The 19,748-nt window shown below is 38.3% G+C and overlaps 3 protein-coding genes across 10 annotated transcripts in view; 2 read left to right on the plus strand and 1 right to left on the minus strand.

The window, feature by feature from the left end:
• Positions 1 to 3,343, minus strand: part of LOC131540602 (uncharacterized) — a 24,815-nt gene extending 21,472 nt beyond the window's left edge. The window contains 1 exon segment of the mRNA XM_058775626.1: positions 3,220 to 3,343. The gene's annotated coding sequence lies outside the window, so the exon portion shown is untranslated.
• anxa1a (annexin A1a) lies at positions 3,241 to 7,041 on the plus strand. Its single transcript, XM_058775628.1, has 13 exons — positions 3,241 to 3,378; positions 3,846 to 3,948; positions 4,223 to 4,307; positions 4,411 to 4,505; positions 4,589 to 4,702; positions 5,109 to 5,199; positions 5,479 to 5,558; positions 5,722 to 5,778; positions 5,856 to 5,949; positions 6,039 to 6,134; positions 6,445 to 6,503; positions 6,613 to 6,735; positions 6,859 to 7,041. Exons 2-13 carry the CDS (start codon positions 3,874 to 3,876, stop codon positions 6,910 to 6,912), a joined length of 1,023 nt encoding a protein of 340 aa, XP_058631611.1. The 5' UTR covers positions 3,241 to 3,378; positions 3,846 to 3,873; the 3' UTR covers positions 6,913 to 7,041.
• A 1,276-nt stretch (positions 7,042 to 8,317) lies between these two features.
• mfsd3 (major facilitator superfamily domain containing 3) overlaps positions 8,318 to 19,748 on the plus strand; it is a 52,956-nt gene continuing 41,525 nt past the window's right edge. For 2 of the 8 annotated variants that reach the window (XM_058777062.1, XM_058777063.1), the window contains exons 1-3: positions 8,499 to 8,829; positions 9,763 to 10,495; positions 16,014 to 16,161. In XM_058777062.1, the coding sequence (XP_058633045.1) occupies positions 9,805 to 10,495; positions 16,014 to 16,161 (839 nt within the window). In that variant the 5' untranslated portion in view covers positions 8,499 to 8,829; positions 9,763 to 9,804. Of the gene's footprint in view, positions 8,459 to 8,498; positions 8,835 to 9,762; positions 10,496 to 16,013; positions 16,162 to 19,748 lie in introns of those variants that run through there. The other 6 variants (XM_058777060.1, XM_058777061.1, XM_058777064.1 and 3 more) reach the window with 6 other exon arrangements.

Raw genomic sequence — 19,748 nt, forward strand, 5'->3', positions numbered from 1 at the left:
AAAATTTAGAGCTGTTAAACTGGAAAATGGAGGTTTCAAAAAGTATTGAATAAAAGGGTGCCGTTAATTGTGGCCAATGTGTATTAGAGAAAAACATTTATTTCATAATGATATTTCCCCCCATTTTAAATTCTTATTATCCAATGAAAGGTTAGATTTTTGTGAATTCTTTTAATAAAAGATCAAAAGGATTAACAATGCATATTAATTTTCACAGCCTTCTTTGATCATATTTACCAAGGGTGCCAGTATTTTTGGCCACGACTGTATATACATGCATTGCCTTGTTAAACTTAATATCAATTTCTTCCATAAATAATCAAGTAATTTTTGCTTTTAAGTTGTGCATTTTATAATATTAAATCATTCTACATTAAAGTCAAGTTATATTTATTCATATAGTTCTTTATATAGTACAGTCTGTTTCTATATGCAAAGGTACGATCACGATCCCACGTAGGAGCCAGAGATGAGGAACTTCGGAACAATAGACTTTAAGCCAAACACAGGGAACAGTTTACTTGACAATTAACTGGCATTACATTACTTTACACTGACATAACAAGACTGAACACGGAGACAAGGAAACACAGGGCTTAAGAACGCTGGGGAGACTAGATAAGTTTGGAGGGAGAGAGGGTGCGCTCTGGAGGCCTCAGGGGGCAGAGTACGGGGACGGACAGCCTCCATGGCGGATCAGGGGACTCGGGAGGCCCTCGGCCCCAGCCCCCACCTCGGCTTCTATGGCAGGAGCCCTACTTTGGTTCAGTCTTCTGTCACGATCCCATGTAGGAGCCAGAGACGAGGAGGCGAGGAACTTCGGAACAATAGACTTAATTAAGCCAAACACAGGGAACCATTTACTTGACAATTAACTGACATTACATGACTTTACACTGACATAACAAGACCAAACACTGAGACAAGGAAACACAGGGCTTAAGAACGCTGGGGAGACTAGATAATTAACAACACAGGGCTGGAGACTAATTAACTAATGAACACGACAAACAAGGACAGGAACAGGAACTCCAAATAAGGCCACGAGAGGAGGGGAAACACAAGACGCTGAGACGAAGTCTGACAGGTACATATACTGTAAATTTTTTTATAGTATTTATTCTTTTTTGGTGTGACATTTTAGTCACCTGTCAAACTGAAGGCAACATAAATATAATAAAGTATAGTTCATCCTTCTCTCAATTATTACAGGGTTTTAATAGTAGAAAAACATTCTTTGCAATATAAATTAAAGCTGTCAAGTGACTTATACTTGTTGGAATAAACCCAGTTGATTTCACTGAGTTGTGCAAATGTTGAAAATCATAATTTAATACATATGGAGATGACATTGAGAAACTAGTAAATCAACATAACGGGTTGTGCTAGCGGATGTAAGGCAGAAATGTTTGAACATCACAAATTCCATATAGTAGATGCACGTTCATGTCAAATAAAGAAAAAGGCTAGTTTAGACTAGAAGTATAGGGTGTTAGGAAATACTGGAAAAAATCTAAAAGGGAGAGAACATGTCAAGATCTGTTTGGACAGTGTTAGGTCAGTCCTGTTCCTAAATGCATGTCCTAACAGCTCTGCATTCAAAAAACAGAAAAGACTGGCTGTATCTTTGTAGACCAGTCAGTCAGTCAAAGGAATGTGAATTGATAGGTATGTTGTCTCGCCGTTGCCATAATTTGGTTGGTGTGTATAGAAGAATGAAGTAGAACTGGAAGCATTACTTGTCTCTTTTTGTTCTCCAATGGAATTCTGTTAATTAACCAGTTGTTGAATCTGATACAGTACATAATGTGCTATCATATCCACTGAACCATGGTTAAAAAAAAGCTTAACACAAAAATTGTGTAAAACTGCCTACATCTTGCATGCTTGACGGCGTGTAGCCAGCAGCCAGAGTATTCACATTGTGTACTTTTGGCAACAGCATCTCCTCCTGGGAACAAATACATTTATGGCTGAAAGGTGTTTAACACGGAGGCCCAAAAAATTAATTAATAAGTAAATGTAATAATAGTAAAATAAATAAAGGAATAAATGACTTGAAAAACCAAATAAATTTGGCCCTGAATTTATTTATTTATTTTTTACTTTATTTATTATTTTCTGTATTTATTTTTCAACTTCATTTTTAACTTTATTTGTGACCCTGGACCACAAAACTTTAAAATAGAGAGTTATACATCACCTGTATACTGCAATACACCTGCAATACTTGGCTGAGATACAACTATTTGAAAATCGCTTTTAAAGCTGTCCAAATGTAGTCCTTAGCAATGCATATTACTTTATAACTCAAAAATTAAGTTTTGATATATTTATGGACGGTAGGAAATGTACAAAATATCTTCATGGAACATGATCTTTACGTAATATCCTAATGATTTTTGGCTTAAAAGAAAAATCGATAATTTTGACCCATACAATGTTTTTGGATATTGCTACAAATATACCCGTGCTACTTAAGGGTCACATAAAGCTTGCTTTTTTTTTCTTTTCCTCTTTTTTTTTTAAACCACCTGACTCTAAATTAGCTGCTGCCTTTGTTCATTGCATGCATGTATGCACACAGAAATGTTTAATTCTGGTTTTCACAAGGTTGCACTATATTTAACTAGCCTGCTCTGGAACAGCTTAGAAAACAAACTCAACAGACATGCCTTGAATTTGTGAAGACTCTCTGCACCTAATTTCAGGTTCAAGTGTTGCATGAGCTAAGACAATGGTTGTCTGTTGTTTACTAATCACGCTGACTACCATGCCAGTGGAAAACAATATAGGCCTATGCTTCCTCCCTAAATAACGATAAATTTGAAGTGAGTTGGCCTATGTGATCATACACTGTCTAAATACAGTAGGCCTACATCTCTTACATAATTCACCTGGAGTGTGTATGGGTTGTTAATTCTGTACAGTATGACCTGTAAATGTAATATTTTTGTAATCATTATGGTGAGCATTTATTTCCTTTTAATTTAAAGTATGGTCATGTGATCTCATGACGCGACTCAAATCATGTAAAATAAAATAGCTTTTAATACACTACTGAAATGACTAAAATCTTCTTGTGATGTATTTGATTTAAAATAATTTTTTAAAAAAACATAAATTTCTTTGTTAGCTATTTTCTTTTTAGAAAAAATAAATGACTGATACTGCACCTTTAAAAGAAGAAAAACTATGCAGGTTTTTCTTTTAGCGTACCATGAAAGCGGGTGTTTAATAGGGGAAGGAGGAAAGCGCTGGTCGAGTCAACGCCCTGCTGTAGCGCAACAGTTAAGCTAATGTTGCTAGGTGTGGCTCTGTGAGTATAAATACAGCTCAACACTCTCCTTCTCCTCGCTTGCTGTGCATTCGGTCTTGGTAAGTGGAAAACTGGGATTTTCTTTACTTCTTACACGTTGTGTCCCGACAGTGCTATCAGTTTTTTTTGTTAAATATACAATTGTTTCATATTTATGACAGCGTTGTTTTGTTTACTGAAAAATAAGATGCTAATGAGAATAAAAATGAAGAAAAAAAAAAGTTGCTAATGAAAGTTATGCAACAAAGTTATGTTTATTAAAAGAAGTTATTAAAAACTTCGCACACTCTAAACTATAAAATTCCACCTTCTGGTTTTGTGAATTGTTTTGTTGCTTTAGTATTTGGATGTGCTGTCAGAGTTTAACATTCAGTTCTTTTGGTGAATCATGTACTTCATGTAAGATTAACTAAAACTAGAAAACTTGGATGATTCATTCCTGGAAATTGTTATTTATTTTTTATATAAAGGATTCTGCTTTTTGATATACTGTATGTATTTTAATCTATTCCAATATGCATTGTAGGTTGAGCTGTTGAGTTCCAGGTGCCAAAATGTCCTTAGTCAGTTCTTTTCTTGAGCAGCTTGCCTATCAGGGCATGCAAGACAACACCGTACAAGACATCACAGTAAGTTTATTCCACTTTCTGGAAAATTTGAGCAGCACCAGACCGAATGAGTCAGCGACAGGAATGTACTCCACTCCCCATTCTAGCCACTTTCATCCTGTTAAAGGGCAAGAGCTTCAGTATTTCTGTGTTTCCTTCCTAAAACTTGCTTCTTGAATTTCTTTTTTTTTTTTTAATTGAGTAGGCTTCATACACTGTTCTGCTGTAAGTTAGTTTGTGATTTATACGTAGACTATTTTTAAAGGATTTTAATAAGCGTCTCTCGTGTCTTTAGGAGGGGCAGGGCACAGTGAGGCCTTTTGCTCAGTTTAATGCAGCTGCGGATGCCAGTGTCTTGGACAAGGCTATCAAGGCAAAAGGTAGGTATATGAATGCTGAAAAGTGAAGATGAGTAAAATCCATCTATATCTTTGCATTCTGCATCTGTTTGTTCTATTGAAAACAGTTTCTGTGTGTTCTCAGGTGTGGATGAGGTCACAATCATTGAAACGCTGGTCCGCAGGAACAATGCCCAGCGCCAGCAAATCAAGGCTGCTTACCAGCAAGCAAACAGCAAGGTATTACATTCACTGGACTTGAAATTAACACATTTTTACTGTCTGGATTCTCCATCACCTATCACTACTTCTCCTACGTGCAGCCTCTGGATGTAGCCCTGAAAGCTGCTCTTAAAGGTGAGCTGGAAGAAGTGGTTCTGGGCTTGTTGATGACTCCAGCTCAATATGATTGCTTTCTGCTCAATGGTGCCATGAAGGTAAGATTATTTTCAGAGTGTAGATAAACTTCATGTTTTTACTTCACGTCTGGTGGATATTTTAATAGACACCAGAACTGCATGTCATCTTACACAATACACACAGACAGACAGACACGTCTGGTTTGCTATCCTTGTGGGGACTCTCCATAGGCGTAATGCTTTTTCTACTGTACAGACTGTATGTTCTATAACTTTCTGCATTTTTAGATTTTCAAAAACTTAATTCTGTGTGATTTATTAGCTTGTTTACCTGTGGGGACCTCAATTTAGGTCCCCACCGTGACATGAGTCCCCATGAGTCTGCGTGTATTCGGGTTTAAGTCCCCACCAGAATAGAAAACGGCACACACACACACACACACGATTTGTCATGGGCTGCATAACTTAGTCTTGTTCTCTTCAGGGTTTGGGCACAGATGAAGACACGCTTGTCGAGATTTTGGCCTCCAGGACCAATAAAGAGATCCGAGAGATTAAACAGGTTTTCAAACAAGGTAACATTAGTGCTGGATATCATCCAGCTGTCCTTTTAAATATGTTTGTGGCATGAGTGTCCAATCTTGATTCTGTAGGACCAACGGCCTGCAGAGTTTAGCCAAAACGTGTTTTAACACGCCTGCCTGGAAGTTTCTAATAATCCTGAAGATCTTGCTTTGCTGGTTTTAGGTGTGTTTACTTAGGGTTACTAGCCCCCAAGAGCAGGATTGGACACTCATGGTTTATGGTATGTGAATGCAGTATATATAAAAACTGAATATGACTTGTATTTATAGAATATAAGAAGGATCTAGAGGCGGTGATCAAGTCTGACACGAGTGGAGACTTCAGGAATGCCCTGCTTTCTCTCTGCAAGGTTGGCTTTGCTCCTAGTGTTTCTCAATTCTGCCGCTCCCAGTACTGCATGTTTTGAATGCTTATCTAACACATCTGATTCTGCAGCTTACTGGGAGAGTGATCTGTGACTTGAATTGGCACAAAATGCTTTTGCTTGTTAAACATTTTATTTGAATTTCCAGGCTACCAAAAGTGAAGACAAGGTTGTGCAAGAGGACTTGGCTGACAAAGATGCCAGGGTAATTAAACGTCTATTGTGTGTATGTGGATGGTCATTGTGTGTACATGTCTTTTTGACCTCTGATTCTGCCTGTAGGCCTTGTATGAGGCAGGAGAGAAAAGAAAAGGCACAGACTGTGGCGTGTTCATTGACATCCTCACTTCAAGGAATGCTTCTCACCTGAGGAGAGGTATGGTTGACTTCCACTTTTTCAAAATAACTAGTGCAATTTTCTTCTGATCCACTTTAGTAATAATATAACCTTTTCTTTATATTTAGTCTTTCAACTGTACTCCAAGTACAGTAAGGTGGATGTTGCAAAAGCCATTGATCTGGAGTTGAAGGGTGATATTGAGAATTGCTTGATTGCTGTTGGTGAGACACTGAAACCTTTTTATCCGTTTATTGCATTACATGCTGCATTTTAAAATGGTATGACGTGCAAGAAGTTCAAACTTTTCTTTGAATTGCAGCAGATGCTCTTAGATGTACCATACCATTTAAGACTTGAATTACTTACTTGCAGTATGACAAGAATGCGATTTTTAATGTTTTATTTTTTTTTTTAACTGCAATATGAAAAGAATGTTATTTTAAGCTTTGAGCAATGAAACCGAAGCTGATCTTTGAATGCCATTTTCAAAATATTTTCATCTTTTCTTATTGTGACTCATCTTTTCAACAGCGAAATGTGCTGGAAACAAACCCGTTTTCTTTGCTGAAAAACTAAATCAGGCAATGAAGGCAAGTGTAACTGGCAATCTAATGGATCCATTTAAAATGACATTACAGCTGTTTTTAAATATCGCAATTAAAAACTAAAAGAGACACTTTTTTTTGATTGTTTTCACAGGGCTCTGGTTATAAAGGCAAGCTCTTGACCAGAATATTGGTGAGCCGCTCTGAGATTGACTTGGCCAAAATCAAGCAAGAGTACCAGAGTAAGTTTGGCAAGAGCCTCTACCAGGACATCCAGGTAAATAAATCTTAGTTGGCAAATTTTAAATGGGGTCATCACACTCTTCAATGCATAAACCCAAATTAATGAGTGTTATACTGTATAGATTCAGTTGTTAAACATTGTGTTTTTGTTTTTTAGGATGACACCAAAGGAGACTATGAGGCAATCCTGCTAGCTGTGTGTGGCAATTAATTGGTGTCACCTAATGAATGTATACAGATGAAGACCCACCAGCTATCAATATATGAATTATACACCCCATACAAACAAGTGTAGTAGAATGAAAAACATTTTTGATAAATAAAAACTTGACTGACTGCATATGTCTGTATAAATTCATGCAAATCTTCTAAAGTGTTGTCATGTATGGTGACTTTTCATTTTTAAAGTCATGTTGACTCTGAAAAACAAATGCATACACAAAATGGGAGTTTAATGACTCGGTGGTCACCGAAATGGAGATGACATTAGCACAAATAGTTGTACTGGTTGGAATCCAGGATGTAAAGTCAAGTGTGACTCGAGGCACAAAAAAAAAAAAGACTTGTTGTTCACTGGGCTTTAATTTATAAACCAACTAAAATTTGAGGTGCCTTTTAAAAGGGTGCTCCAGAAGAATCTTAATTTTTATATTTTCAGTCTCATGTGCAGTTTTTGTCATAAATCCAAAGCGCCTGTTGAGTAGGTATTTACGAAGGGAAAATATGCCAATATGTTCTCAGTTTTTAAGTGAACTTGTGTGGCTTATAATATGAACTGTAAAAAAACTATTATTTGCAAACGTAAATGATAAAATAATGACCATTTAATTCAAGTAAGTTGTATATTACGTTTGGAAAAAGATGCCTTTGTTTATCAAGACAATCCTTTGATAGCTAATTGAAAAACATTACCCTGCAACAGGGTTTATACATTTTCAGCATATTGAAAACTGTTACCACAAGAGATTGTGGATGACAAAATACAAATTACAACTTAGACTGTGTGCCAGAAACATGTTTGGCTGGAACAATGGGTGTGGTAGGAATGAGAAAGTTTGAGACTTAAGAGAGAGGGAGTGATTTCTTCACTCCATGGTCTAGACTTGCTGTCATTCCTGCTCTGCGCTGCAGTACCGCTGTTATGACGGGCGGCGCTGTTGATTTATTGGCTGTTGGTGTTGGGTCGTTCTTTTTGAACGAATCTTTAATGTGACTCGGGAAGAGCGAGTCGTCTCGGAGATTGATTCGTTCAGTCGCGCATGCGCAACATCCTATAGGTTCTGCACTGAATTAGTTTACCTGTTTCGAGTCTTCGGGTTTGAGTCGTTCGTTCATCACGTGACAGCCTCATAAGCTAAACCTATTCAGTCTGAGGGAAAAATACTTAATAATAACCAACTCTTTAGTTTACCTTTGTTACCACATTCGGTGTTATGGAAAAGAATCATGACAGAAATTCACATTTATAAACTGTAATTAAAAAGCTACAATCTGAGACCAGAAACACATCACATAACTGTAAGAGTAAATAATAATAATAATAATAACAACTATGCACCCGTTTGTAAGGAAGCTTGTAATGCTGTCGTCACGTGACAAAAGAACGAACGACTCGAAAGACTCGAGATGAACGAATCAATTCTCTTTCCGGCTCTGACTGCATAGGTTTAGCTTATGAGGCTGTCACGTGATGAACGAACGACTCAAACCCGAAGACTTGTCAGATAAGAGGTGAGGTGAGCTAATAATAGACCCAGGTAAACAATGAATTAATCTTTTCTGTTTCTTATAGCATTAGTTTTGTTTTGTTTGTAGTGTGATCAACGTTTGCATAAGTAGTAGATGTGTTAGGGAAGTAGCACGTAACATTTTAATTATATTTTGCTAAAATGAACGAAATGACTCGAAAAAAGATTCGTTCATTTTGCTGAACGAGACTCAAAGGTCCGAGTCAGTAAAATGATCCGAACTTTCCATCACTATCTGTGAGCGCTCTCGAGGGCTATGTGTTGATTGGTTGAAAGAGTTCGTTACGTCAAGCGCTCCCGCGGAAGTACCGAGGATTGGAAAATAGAGGTTATGCTGCATAGAGCACAGCGGGTGAAGGAGACATTTACCTGTAAATACAGTAAGGTATTTTCTGAACTTGAACTGTGTTATTTGTACATTTCTATGTACATAATTTCTGTTGTTCTTAATCCTAATTGTAAGTCTCCCTCAAGTAGAACATATGTTGTGACAGAATGGACTGTTTATGACTCTAAATGAAATCGTTCTTGAATATTTAATTCTGTGATATTTATATTTTTGTGTCTAGCAGTTTTCAGAATGTATATGAAACATATCTAATGAGACTTGAATTAGTTATATCAGTTATATCCAGATGTCGTGAATGAATGACAATGTGCAAACAATGAATGAATGAACCACTCAGCACTCTTTGCAATGCTAGTTTGTGTTTTTAAGGTAAGACACCACTTGCAAAACCATTGTTTTTTTTTCTTCTTCTTCTGCTTTTTTCATGCACTTGTCAGTTTTTAAGATTCTGGTCTATTTTGGTTCCATAACATGTCTTCTTTCAAACTAGTGGAAAGTAAACATCCAAGATATGGATGTTCATCCAAGATATGTGTTTATATTATTACACTTTTTATTTTACTACACATCTATTTGCGTCTGATTTCAAATACAGTATCTTTAAAAGTTGCTTTCTCAAAATGAGCTTTTTTTTCTCATGCAGAAATCACGAGAAAGAAATTGTCAGAAATATTCCATTCAATAGCACTTCCATGCACCAAATTTTCCAGTTTTATTCCTATCAGTTTTTAAGGTTTTTATTAGTTTCTGGGTGTTGACAATATTTCCTGATTCATGGAGTGATTAAAAAAAAAAGATACTCCAACAAATATTAACTGTTATTAATCCACTGAGGAAGTATGATGTTATATAATAGTTAAACATTTCAATGTATTTAGTTGTGACATCTTGTCTTGAATAGAAACCATTATGTTAACTTATGTTGACAAGTCCATGTCAAACACTGTACTTGTGTTGCTTACAGAGTACAGCCATGAGCTGAGGCTCCCCAAACCCACCTTTCTAAATGATGAACGACAAACTGGTGTTCCTGGGTCTCCTTTACTTCATCCAGGGCATTCCATATGGCCTGCAGTCGTCTTTGCTCCCAGTGTACCTGCGCGGTGCCGGCCACTCCCTCACCCGCATCAGCCTCACCAAAATCCTCTATTTCCCCTGGGTGCTCAAGGTACTCTGGGCCCCTCTGGTGGACCGGACTGGCACCAAGCGCTGCTGGTTAGTGGGCACAGTGGCTGGTCTGTCGCTCACCTGTTTGGTGAGCGCTGCCATCTCACCTGATATCCAGTACATGGGCGTAGCGGGCTCCCTGCTCGCTATGAACGTGCTGGCATCAGTGCAGGACATTGCGGCGGACGGAGCGGCCGTGCGGCTGCTCAGGGGGCAGGGGGAGCTGGGGCTGGGAAACACCGTGCAGGTGGTGGGCTATAAAGCTGGCTCTGTGTTTGCTGGAGGGGGGCTCCTGGCTGTGATTGATGTTGCAGGCTGGGGCTGGATGTTCGTACTGCTGGCCTGTGTTTACGGTGGTGTTGCTCTGTTCGTGTGGGGCGCCCCGGTGTTGGATGGAGAGTCGGCGCGGGGACAGGGAGAAGGACGGAGAGGGTCAAAGGATGTGATGCAACCCTGGAAGGTGTGGAGGAAGCTCTTGTCTGTGCCAGGAACGCCATGGACGATGTTCTACGTTCTCACTTACAAGCTAGGTAAGATAATTGTCGTAATTCAACATCAGATAGATTGCGTTAAATGATTTGGAGATCTTAAAGTACATTTACATTTCCCACTAATTTGTGTAATAAGTTGAAACACATCTATTGTTGAGTAATGAACTGATTATATTCATACAGTTTAAAAAAAAATGAAGTGTCATTTCTACATCACCAGATAGAACAGCAAAATAAATAAATTCATAATGCAGGTTTTTCCAAAAATTTATAACTTTCCCTCTTCCCCCCTATTCTGATATATGAGTCACTTTCTTTATTAAAATGTGTAATTAATTTAAATGTATTATTATTTTAAAATAGTGTGTGTGTGTGTGTGTACACAGAATATATTTAAATATATATGATAAAAAATGTAAATGTTAAAAATTATTTCTGTGCTCTGACAACTATAAGCAAGTACACAGTAATTCCTTATGTTATTTACCAGGAAAGTGACATTTTATACAATATCACAATAGTGAGGTGATGGAAAAATGATAAATGTTTGGAATTTTTTTCCCCTCCAGTTTTTTCATTCATTACCATGACTGACAATGAACTTGAAAAAAAGTAATGGTAGTGTGTTGTTTGTCCACAAGATGGCAGTCTTGGCCTTTTCCATGCTTACTGTCTCATAATTCTCAATGGCTTTGAAGCCTCAAAACATCAGGAAATTATACACAGTTTGGTTACCCACTTTAGTTCAGAATGTCTTTGCACCAGCGTTTGACCACAAACCTAACTTCTGTGACATGATCTGAATCAGGAATATAGACATAAATAGCAGCTAATGAATCACTTTCAATGAGCTGAATGTGATGTTTGGCACCAGAAGGGGATTATGTCTGGATTAGAGTCTCTTTGTGTCTGCGGTATTTTCATTGAAAACTGAATTTAGAAATATGTGCTGCACTGCTTATGTCAATGTATTTAGTTTGTGCTTCATTTGAGTGTAATGTTTTGTTCAGAACAATTTAATCAGAAAACCAAGCTTTGTGTATTATGTTTTTGTGTCTCTGGCAAAGAGAGAGAGAGGTGGCACTGTAATCGGATGAGCTTCAGCAGACAGGACAAGCGGCAGCCCCCCTCTTAATCTGTCTTATAAGGTTTCTCCCCCGATCATCATCATAATCACTATTAAACAGCACTCCGGATGACACAAACTAGTTTACTAATGCACTAACATCTTAAAAGTGTACACTGCAAAACATAATTTTCTTAATCGGTATTGAGTGCCTTGCTTTTCAGTATAGATATATAAACATCTCTAAAATGAGATACATTTACTTGAAACTAATTTGCGTAAGATAGTAGTACTTGTTTCAGAGAATATGTCCTGTATTAAGTTTATTTTTGTTGCATAAATCTAACAATACTTTGTGCAGTTTATGCTTAAAGCCAAAAACAACAAACACTATTTGCCAGTGGGATAAGAGAATAAACAATACAAAACAAAATAAAAATTTATTCTCTAGAAACAAGTCTAGTAAATATTTTATGTTGTTTTGTTTTTCATTTACATTTTAAGTAAGTTTTTTTAGGAGAGTGTACTTTTTTTCTGAAAAACACAAAACAAATATATTGATTTTGCTGTGTTTATCAATAAATATTAATTAAACAATAAAATCACTTTAAAACTATTAACACACATTTATAGTGATATATCACACACATATATATCCACCCAGCCTTGTCAGTTTTACTTTTATTGCTTGATTTATGTGATCATAAATATTACATAGGAATTCACAAACTAAATTTCCTTGTTATTTACTTTTAAGTTTTAATAATAGGTTTACTGGATTGTAGAATAATGTCTAAGTGTCTTACTAAGGTGAGAAATCAATCACACTTTGCATGAAATGTCGTTGCATGTCATCTAGTGCCTCTATTGCATCACAGGTTGTTACCAAAATGTGTTACATATATGTTCTCTCAGCCCAAGCGTTGATAAAGGGTGATGGGGGACAGTGGTGGGATGGAGGGGGCTGGGATTGGGCCAGACGTGGAGCTTCCCTGGGAAGAGTCCAGCTGGAGGCGGGAGTGTTCTTGTGGGGGTTAAAGTTGGATTCACTATGGGAGTAGAAAGCCACTTTTGCTCTGTGTCTCTCTGTCTTTCACTCTCCTTCTCCAACTGTATATAGACATAACACACACTCATACACACATGTATATCGCCTGATGCTGCCCTCCCTCTGTCCCGCACAGCAGGGGCCAGGGAACGGAGGGGTATGTGGGGGGCGTTGGAGGGGTTGGAGGGGTGACGCGAGCAGGAGGCCAATATTTTCCAGAGGGAACGCAGAGGACTGCAGGGGGGATGAATTAATGAACACCCACCACATGGTCAACTATGAGAGAGAGTGAAAGAGAGAGAGAGAGAGAGATGGTGGGGTGCAGGGGGCATCGGTTATGACGAGAAAACACGTGAGTAGAGAGTGATGGAGAACGCAGAATACCAAGAAAGAAGATTAGTATGAAGTGTAAAGTATGTGATGTCTTTTAGTTGACCTACATTGTTTCTCCATTGTCTGGACCATTGTGTAACTCGGGTGTGAACATTAAAAAGCATTCTGTCTAGATATGTGAGCTTACAGTACATCGCACTTTGAATAGGATGCGTCTCCGTTCCCTATCCATACCACTGTATCTTCGCTCGCATTCACATAGTTAACGGTGCAAGTGATAGTTCTCCGTGCTTTTGTTTCGTCCAAACAATTATGTCATTGTGTCCCAGAATGTAAAGGGAATAACCTAGACCTTTGCGGATTCTAACCTCAGAGGTCCGTAGAGACTTGGTATGGGGCTTGTCGTTGGTTGAGGAGCATTTACAATGGAGTTGTGTGACCTGCTCAAGTACACAGAGATGCAGATACACACAGCATAGTGACCTACATGAACTGGGAGGGGCCCAGGTTCCTCAGGCTGTTCCCATGCTGAAGACACTTTGAGATGTATCGTAGTGCTGGTTTTAGTCAGCATCTCTAACACTTTTGAAGTTTAGTTGAGGTGGTGTTTCTTTGAATTGCATCCTCGTGTTGCTCCAAAGCTGTATGGCTTTCTATTTTCTGTGGAACACAAAAGATGAATATTTGGAGAATTTCCTGGACTTTCTTTTTAATGCAATAAAAACAACTGAGGACTGGAGCTGTCAAGCTTTAAAATTAATTTTTTTTTAAAAAAGTAATCCATTTGATTTATCCACTGTATTGTGCAGACTGAAATGTAAATCATTATTCACTGAAGTTCTTCGTTGAGAACTTTGGTGTTCATTAGAATGGCTTTATGTGCTATAGTGAAATTTAGAATGAGATATTTCCAGTGAATCAGATTATCCCATTTACAAAACCTGTCTCGATTTGGTCATGAATCGGACTGATTGTCAAATTCAGCTCACTGACAGTTAACAAACTACTGGAAGGGAAGATCTCAGTAAATCACTTACATTTTAGTCTGTCCATCACATCAGACTTTTATAAATCATGTGAGCTACTGATAGCCTAATTTATGGTGCTTTTGCTTCCTTTTTGAGAATTGAAAGCTCCTGTCCTTATTCATTGTAATTGCATGTAAATAATTTTGGCTCCACAGAAAAAATAATGTCATACAGTTTGTAACAACAAGAGAATGAGTATTAGATGGTTTTCATTTTAGTTTGAACTATTCTTTGTGTAATTCCTAACCTAATTTCTTTCTTTTTTTTTTTTTTTAGGAAATGCAATGGCAGAACTTAAAAATGTGTTTCAAATCTTGCATCCGGTGAACTTCTCAATCATTACCACACAATTGTAGTGTAGTTCATTACCTATTCGCTGTCATAATCGTTCCATCTCATCTTGAATCTGTTGTCCATTTTTGTCTTCATCTGTTCCCCATTATCTATCGTTGTTAACCAAGGTGAACGGGTAAAGCATCTCTTCTCTCTCTTTCTCTCTCTACCCCCTTTCTCCTCCCAGTGCCTCCCCTCTTCTTCTTTCCTCCACTGTTTTTGTGGATGTCTAATGAAATCCCATGTGAAATGGACAATTGTTGCTCTGAGATTATTTATAGACATAAATAAGCAGCCTTGTTGTTTGTTTTCAATCCCTGCTTAAAAAATAATTAGTTTGAAGCAGCGTAGGAGAAAAAAAAGACTGAGGCAGAATGCTGAAGCACATGTCTTGCTGCGCATATGAGATGATCAGCAGCATCCGAACTGTTCAGTGATCATCTTTGGTGTTTTGTATACATTTACACTTCCATGTTGACACAATGAACACTATTTGTTCTGCAGTGTTCCCTTTACATACATTTTCAACTGTATTTTAGTGGAAATCCATATTCATACTGTCTTTTTATAATATAAAAGATAAGGAATAAGGAAATGTTATTATTTATTTAGTCATATTTATTAAAAATGTTTAAATAATAGTATTATTAATATAATACTTAAGTGTAGTTTAGAAGCCTTTGTTACTGTGATTTTACTATGGTAATGAGTGGCCTCTGTGGTTCTACCCATGGTTACTATGGTCTTACTTCAAGTAAATTATGGTTATGCTGGAACTGTGCCGAATTTTCTCAAGGATTAGGCTATAATTGCCTATTTTGACATTAGTCAAAGCAGTTTTTAAAACTCTTTGTACAAACTGCAAAGTGAATGTGACTGGCTCGTATGTGTTCATCCTTGTACAAAACAGCATCCTTATTCCTTGAACGCATTGGACCTGGGTGGCATAGCTGCCTTATATGAAGAAAAGATGCGCTGAATGTGAAAAACGAGTCCCATTGTTCGTTGTTGCCACCACATTACAGACTTTACAACATCCTTTACAAATTTAGTTCTACTGTCAGACTCAATCCCCCACAAAGAAAGCGATGTCAAAGCGCTCACGTGGCGCTGTCAGCGACCGTAGCAGAACTCCGACAGAAGCGTCTGATTTTTGATTTGATTTTCTGTTTTTGTTTCTCACCGGTTTCATCCCGGGGACCCCGGAAGCGCAGTTTCTTTTTGACGGCGGTCTCAGAGCTGTCAGTCAGCGGGCTGTCTCGCTGTCGAACTGAAGGCAGACTCCATAAATAATGACAATGCCGTTAAATAATACACGGCGACGGGTTACCAAGGCCTCTGTGCACCCGCTATCATGCAGCGACGCAGGACTGCGCAGTGTAGCGGCAGCATTTTCACTGGCAGCTTTTGTTTTTGTCACATTTGTCTGGGTTTAAGTGACAAACGCTCAGAAAAAAAGTGACTGGAAGGTAAGGAGGACTCAAGTGTGAAAAAACGTGGCCTCTGCTCAGGTTATCACTTTTTTCCATTCTCAGATAACAAGTGTTTTGTTTTGACTAAGTTTGTGTTGTGATCTGTGGATATTATCAGTTGTTTAAGACCAGTTTTGAGAAAAGTCTGATGCAATGTGATAAGAATCCAGCACATTTTCAGTTTTCTTGGTCTTCTTATTCTCTCTATCTGAAAGAGCGTTTACAATCGTTGAACTGTGTGTGTATGTGCTGATGTAATCTTATATTTTCTGAACAGGTGAACAGGGGGCTATCACCATGTTTCCTCTCTTCCTGCTGGACCACCACATGACGGCCAGAGAGCTCGGGGTGTGGAACGGGGTGGTTGCCATGGCTTTTTCCATCTGTGGCTCATCAGTCGGGGGTTTTTTGCTGTCTCAGTACAGGTAGGGAGTGTGTTTTGTTTTTTCGGTAATAAAGCAATGGTGAAACTGAGTCCGTTCTAGCTGCAACACCGTTTCCAGCCAAGTCACGCTTTGCCATTAATGTTGCAGGAATGGTGTTGGAAGACTTTGTTCTTTGGATTTCTACACCCTTTTTCTATGCCCCCTCTCGCTTTATCGGTTTCTGTAGCCCACCATCTCTCTGTGAAAGAAACGCGGCCCTTTTCTTTTTCTCAGTGTTTTCTCACTATATCTCTCCACCCATCTCAGCCCCAGGCGCGAAAGAAGGAGAGAGAAAGCGATTGAGAGTGTATGTGAGAGATAGAATGAGAGATAGTAATGGAAGTAAACACAGCCTTTTGTGGGAGCTGAGAGTAAAACAGGCTCAGGTGTGAGCTGAAAGGCCTCCAGGATGCATAAGGTTGGACTGCTTGAATAGAGATATACTTGTTGCTGATACGTTGCCCTTGTCTGCTGACCTGAGACCGGTGTTTACCAGTTATGTCTTGTAGTAGTTAAGATAGGAGTTTGGTTGTTCCAAGACCGTTCCAAGAGCAGCCTGAGTTGCTTATCTTCCTCAGGCGGTATTGACTCGTAGGCCCACACACCTGTGTGTGATCGTGTGCTCAGAGAAAGGTACGAGGAAGAGGATTTTGGAGAAAGACATGTGCAGTGGTTCTGTCTTTTTCATTCCAGACTTGAGGGCAGACATGCAGTCATGTATCAGAGTTTAAAGTGAAATGATACTCTTCATACTGGACATGTGCCATTTTCTCCAGGCTGGTTTGCTTTACCTTATGGCATCATGAAACAACATGCATTTTAACTCCGTTTTACAAACCACTGGAATGCATTACATGAGCTGCTGCACTTGACGCTTACGTTGATCTGTACTTTAGTTAAAATGATGTAATGTTGGTCTATTAAAAGACTGAGAGTAACGTCACTTTTAGTCTACTGTCTCTGTGAACTACAGTTCTCTAACCATCTAAACAAGTTATTAGTGAGGTGATGCAGGACCGCAGATTGATTTCATTTGAACCACAAATCATTTTTCTTTTGTTTATATATATACTACTGTTCAAAAGTTTGGGGTCAGTTAGACTTTTTTTTTAAAGAAATGAATTCAGCAACTATTCAGCAAATATGCATTAAATTGATCAAAAATGACAGTAAAGACGTTTATAATGATAAAAAAGATTTGCGTTTATATTAAGCAGCACAAATATTTTCAACATTTATAATAACAAGAATGGAGTGTCTGTTTTAGCCCGACTTGTTGGCAAAAGCTATTTACACTTTGGCCCACCAGCGTGTGATTGGACTAGTCAACATGACAAAAGATCCAGTGGCGTAGTTGGTAAAGCATGTGCCATAATCTTTTTGATGCGATTGAGTTCGAATCCAAACTTTTTTTTCTCCCTTTTCAAATCTCATATCACATCAGAAAGGCATTTATTTTCAATAAAAATGAAGGAAATAATCGAAAAGTAGAAAATAGTAACGGGTAAGGATAGGGTAGGTGTACGGAGGGCTTTATTGTCCCAATAAGGTGGCATCCATTTAAGAATTTGAATTAAAATGATAATTTACACTCAGTACGTTATTATTGCATACTGTTTTATAATTTACTACAATATTGAGGTGCAGATAATTGCCACTATTTGCATTAAGTAGTATAAATGGCAGAAAATCCTGCTGTTTTAACATAGTGTAAATAGAATCTATAGCTATTTGCACTTAGGGCCAGATTTATTAAACAGGGCAAATTAGCGTTAGAGTGCTAGATTCTGCGGGTGATTTGCTAACAATGCACACATTAAAGAACACAGACGCAACCAGATCATTTCAATAATGACCAGCGCAATGTACCAAGAGCAGTGCAAATTACCGCCTGTTTTAAGACATGCTTTTTTGGGCGTTCAAAAATGGCGCAAATACCAGTAATTTGACGATTGCAAATTTTAGTAAATCACATTGCGTGATTCATTTTAATACTCTCTTCCCACAAATTTTGCTCCTGAAAGGGAAACTCCTACAAATATGTATTCAATAAGGTCAGGCTCAAAAATAACTGTGTCCATGCCTTTTTAGCGCCAAATCTTCACTGTGTGTCTTTAGTAAATCCTGACAGTACGATTTTAACACCAAAAGACGGTTCGCACTGGCGCAAGCTGTTAGTAAATCTGGCCCTTAATGTAAATAGCATAATGCTAAGAAAATACTGCTATTTTCACTTAGTGCAAATAGCCGCTGCCTAACAAGAAATATTTATTGAGCAGCAAATCAGTATATTAGAATTATTTTTGGAAATTAACATTTTTCATTTTCCATAATAAGATATTTTTAATTATATTTTTGATAAAGATAATTTGAATACAAACAAACTTTTCTAACCCAGAATTTAATCCAGAGGTCTAGCTTCTAAATTTACGTCTGAGCAAATATCCAAAAAATCACAACTTGCAGTGCATAAATTCTTGCATAAATGAACATGCCTTCAAAATACCAGGTGAGTGGGACAGATGTGCAGTCCTAAAATATGATAAAATCACAATCAGCGTTAAATATCTGCTCAAATTTTCTTACCTCTCTTTATCTCTCACTCTTTCTTTCCTTTTCTCTGTAACCTCTTCCTCTTTCTCTAGTACCTTCATCTTTTTTTCTCCTCTATCTTTTGGTCTCTCTCTCTCTCTCTCTCCCTCTCTACGCTAAAGGCAGTGTCAGTGAATGGGGAGGAATGTAAAGTTTCACACGCAGGGGGCTCGTTCATTCGACACAGTCGTGCATTCAGGCCTTGCTTCCCACAGATTGGGTTTCTGCCGTTGTCTGTTCAGGGCCACTAAAAGCTAATTTGGACACTTATCCTGGCCCCATCTGAAACGCTTGAGTGGCCAAAAACTGACCCCCATACACTGATCGCCATCAGCAATCTGAGAGTACGAATCTTATCGGGCAAACTGCTCGTGTGATACGCCTGTTTTAGACTCGTTTTCAATCTCTCGCACCCTTCTCTCTCTCTCTCTGACTTGCTCGTTTTCCTCTTTAAGACTGTCTGTCTTTCTTACAGCTCTCTTTCTCTCTCTCTCTCTCCTCTCATCTAAGTGAAATATGAAAGAGTGTTATTGAGTGGATGCAGGGAGGGTGTTTGCATGAGAATGATGGCAGATTGGCTTTCTGTCTGACCGGCTGCTGTTGTTGACTGGGTTCATCTAGATCTAAAAGGCTGGTTTAAGATGACAGACGATTCTTTACTCTTCTCTTAAAGTCCATTTGACCTTTGCCCACATCTCCTTCTCTCTTTCTCGACTCTCTCTTTCTTTCTCTGTCAGAAGCCTCAGAGTCTACTCACATGGAAAGGACGATTATGTAAAGACACAATTTTTACAACCTTAAGGAAGAGTCAAACTAATTTTCATGCAACATGAAAATGTATGCATTACTGATTAAAAATATTAGATGTGGAAAGCAACACTGTAGAGGCCGTGACTCCAGACCCTGTGTTTGATTGACAGGGCCCTCCGGGTGTTCTGATTGGAGCTGGGAGAAATTGAGGTGTGTGATGGTCACTAATTAGCGGGGGGTTAATC

Source organism: Onychostoma macrolepis, chromosome 05 (assembly GCF_012432095.1).
Source record: "Onychostoma macrolepis isolate SWU-2019 chromosome 05, ASM1243209v1, whole genome shotgun sequence".
Classification (NCBI taxonomy): Eukaryota; Metazoa; Chordata; class Actinopteri; order Cypriniformes; family Cyprinidae; genus Onychostoma; species Onychostoma macrolepis.

Bases quoted from the DNA above. Each gene is read 5' to 3' on its own strand.
- anxa1a (XM_058775628.1), top strand. From the start codon at position 3,874: ATGTCCTTAGTCAGTTCTTTTCTTGAGCAGCTTGCCTATCAGGGCATG. The intron at 4,506-4,588 runs GTATTACATTCA...TCCTACGTGCAG, and splicing joins ACCAGCAAGCAAACAGCAAG to CCTCTGGATGTAGCCCTGAA. The intron at 5,950-6,038 runs GTATGGTTGACT...CTTTATATTTAG, and splicing joins TGCTTCTCACCTGAGGAGAG to TCTTTCAACTGTACTCCAAG.